At 48.7% G+C, this 3609-nt stretch overlaps 1 protein-coding gene across 1 annotated transcript; it reads right to left on the reverse strand.

Moving 5' to 3' along the window:
• Nucleotides 1–1973: 1973 nt before the first annotated feature.
• Nucleotides 1974–3336, reverse strand: LOC149307624 (E3 ubiquitin-protein ligase RNF186-like). The gene has a single exon (XM_089536788.1). It carries the CDS (start codon nt 3334–3336, stop codon nt 2446–2448), a length of 891 nt encoding a protein of 296 aa, XP_089392914.1. The 3' UTR covers nt 1974–2445.
• Between the last annotated feature and the right edge of the window lie 273 nt (nt 3337–3609).

Genomic DNA, 3609 nt, shown 5'->3' on the forward strand with positions numbered 1-3609 from the left:
CATGAAATACAGATAAAGAAAGAGAGGAGTTGAAAGGCAAAGAGAGACAAGTCCCTATTATCTTCATCCGATGACAACTGACAATCTTCTTTGCTTTTGAAGGAGCTCATCTCTCTCCACCGGATCCTATTTTTAGTCCTCTTTTATACTTTTCCCTTTGTTGGGTGAACTTTGGTTCCTTCGTTCCGTGTAAAGAGTGGGAGGGAGAACCGTGCCTTTTTTATTCCGTCCCTCCGCAAGAAGCGCTTCTCTCCTCTTTGAAATGGCCTCCATCTCATCTTCTTAGGGAGCATCTATAGTTCATAACATCAAAGATGATTCTTTTTATCTAGATGCGCGCAAGAAAAGGAAGAGGAAAGTCTGGATTTTCCTCCGTTCAAACCATTCCAAGACTATCCAGTGAACATGTCATACCAAGCCTCCAAGTTATTATTGCTATTATTATTATTATTATTATTATGGCGTCCTTAGTGCAATGCAACTGTGGTGGGGCCTTTAGTGCACTGCCACTGCATTGTGGGACTTGCAGTGCACTGCCACTGCATTGTGGTATCCGCATTGCAATGCCACTGTGTTGTGATGTTCATAGTGCAGTGCCACTGAGTCATGGTGTGTTGTCCTTAGTGCAGTGATACTGATGTGGGGTCTTTAATGCAATGCCATTGCATTGTGGGAATTGCAGTGCAAGGCCACTGTGCGGTGCCACCATGTTATGGGTTCCCTAGTGCGGTACTACTACACTGAAGTGTCCTTAGTGTAGTGCCACGGTGTTGTGGTATCTGAGAGTAGGTGTCCGCAGTGCACTGGCATTGCTTGTGATATCCTTAGTGCAATGCCAGTGAGTTGTGGAGTGATATCCTTAGTGCAGTGATACCAACGTGGGGTCCTTAGTGCAGGTCCATTGCATTGTGGGATTTGCAGTGCAAGGCCACTGTGTTGTGGCATCCACAGTATAGTGTCCTTAGTGCAGTGCCACTGCACTATGCTGTCCATAGTGAAGTGCCACTCTGTTGTGGTATCTGTACTGCAGTGCAGAGCCAGTGTGTTGTGCAACGGCACTGCACTAAGGTCAGCACAATGCAGTGACACTGCACTACAAATGCCACAACACCGCAGCACTGTGCTATCTATGGACACCGTGACGCAGTGGCACTGCGCTCAGAACCCCTGGAAAGTGTGAGAACTACAAATAAATTAAGCTGCATCTACACTGCAGCAATTAAAGTGATGTCAAGTTGCATTATTTTTACAGTGCAGATGCACCCTTTCGAAGGCGATTTTGTGGCGCAAGGAAGCAAAGAAAACAAAGAGAGGCAAAACATGTAAGAGAAAAAAACATTCTTTTTATACAATCAAAACTTGTGAAAATATATACAAAAAACCCTGTTTTGACAACACTGAGCACTGAATTCAAGTTCTCCTTATTGCAGGAGTGTCCCTTGTTGCAAACTGCCTGGCACTAATGTTCATTCCTCGAAACCTTGGTAGAAGAGAACGTACAAAGAAGAACAACTCTGTACTTCGAGTTGAAAGATTACCGGTCCAGGAATGGAGATCAATATCCATAAAGATTGTAAGGTAAGGGATGGAGGTTTTCTTTGGCTCTTCTTTTACTTGTAAAGCACCATGCGCAGTGGCAACACTATATCAATAAATTATACTAACAACAACAACTCAGCAGTTCTAATAGGTTTTTAGCCCCATCAGCGGCAATCCTTTTGCAAAGCTAATAGCCCTCCATTGCCCAGCTGAGGCTGATCCAGCTCCAAAGGCCTTGCCTTCCAAGAGGAATTGCTCAGAAGGTGATGTTATTGCAGAATAAATCCATTTTTCATCAAGAGACTATTCCTATTATATTGCAATCAAACCAAGGGATCCACTGTTATTTATTGCCTGCAAAATCACCAAGGACTGGCTTGCAATGGCACAGTAACCAACACTAGTCCAGGGATCTACTGTCATATACCCTGATGGTCAAAACATCCCAGGAACCCCTGCAGGCCCTGGTTCTGCAACCACACTCCTCTTGCAACCCTCCAAAGCCTTTTAGAGGGTCATTGGGAAGTCTTTGCTTTTCAGCACAACAATGCAAATAATCTCAGTCACACTTTCCAGGTTTGTTTGCTGGAAAAGCATCTCTGGGAGTTTGGTTACTCATGCATGCCAGCACTTGGATAAAGATGGAGTTGGCGAAATGCATTCAAAACACATTCAAGGTGTACAGAGTTTTATCTCTATCCGCATCAGTTATTCACACTGCCAACAACGCAGATCTTATAGAAAAACTGCAATATCGATGATCCCAGGTGAAGTGGATTTTGGACACCCTCCCAAATTAATCAGGTGCATCCGATATGCATGTGAACAACGGAGATTCAACCCAGATTAAACCGGGATCATTCCCAATGTCTGAATTGGCTCTGAGAGAGCTTTTGAGGCTCTATCTCAAGCAACGGAGGGGGCGACCGGGTTCTCCTTTTTCCTCCAAGAGGGCAGCGCCAGGCTTGGGCAGCGCCAACTGGGGTTGCAGCAAAGCAGCACTGAGATGACAAGCCCCAAAAGGACGACAAAAGACAGGGCCCACTTCAGCAGCCCTGTGCAGAGGAAGGGGAGGATGAAGATGATCAGAACGGCCACCAGGAACAAAAGTAAGACCAGTCTCTTGGCCGCGCCACGGTTGGTCCCTCCGGCGGCGGGTTCTGAGATTGTCGTGTGGCGAGTGTGGATCTCGCTGGGAAGTTCTGGAGGGTGGCATGCCTCGGCGTCCAAGTCCGGGGTCTCCAGCCGTCCCACGACGTCCTCCTTATTCTGGAGGCTGCAAACAAGGCCGCCGAAGACGACGGTGGCTTTCCGGCAAAGCGGGCATCCAATGACCCACGTCCGGTCCTCGTTGCGCAGGAGAAGCTTGAGGCAGACGGCGCAGAAGGCGTGCTGGCAAGCCAGGACTTTGGGCATCCGGCAAGGGCTGTACCGGTTGAAGCAAATGAGGCAGTCCATTTCGGCGAGGGACAGACGCGGCGGCTGGTGGCACGATTCGGCAGAAGTTTTGGAAAGGTCCGTGGAACCCGCCATGACTGCTGGCGAAGGGACCGAAAGTGCCACGTCCGACGCTCCAAGTTGGGTTCCATTTGGATCCTCCGTGGCACAGGGACTGCAAGGTCTTTCCTCTTCTCCAGGGCATGTTTCGCACCCAGGATCACTGTCAGCAGAGGAAGCTGACCCTTGGGCAGTTTCTAACTTTTCCATTTCTGTCCCATCTTCTTTTGCCGGTCCGATCTCCGCAGCCGGAGAGAAGCTTTCCTTCTCAATGTGAAAATCGTCTGCCAGACCCGCCATAGTTGGGATGCGCTGGCAGTGGAACAAGGCCCTGCAAATGGCGTCCACGGCTCTGACGGCTCCGTTTATAAAGGCGCTTTGTCCCGTCGAGGCACAAGAGTGGCTTTGTTTGCTCCGGCAGGATCCCGCCCGCCGGGCCAAAGGAGTGACGTTTCTTTTCCTTCTGTCCCCTTTAAAATAAAGAATAAAAGATGGCAGGGGGGAACCAGAGTTAATCAGTAATCCCAACGGCCGCAAGGATTTTACGATGCTCAGATAACAGCCCTCCGGGGC

Source organism: Sceloporus occidentalis, unplaced genomic scaffold (assembly GCF_023333645.1).
Source record: "Sceloporus occidentalis isolate IW3139 unplaced genomic scaffold, rSceOcc1.0.p SCAF_8, whole genome shotgun sequence".
In the NCBI taxonomy this organism is placed as follows: domain Eukaryota; kingdom Metazoa; phylum Chordata; class Lepidosauria; order Squamata; family Phrynosomatidae; genus Sceloporus; species Sceloporus occidentalis.

Excerpts from the sequence above, each read along its gene's own strand:
- LOC149307624 (XM_089536788.1), bottom strand. The coding sequence starts at position 3,336 with ATGGCGGGTCTGGCAGACGATTTTCACATTGAGAAGGAAAGCTTCTCT.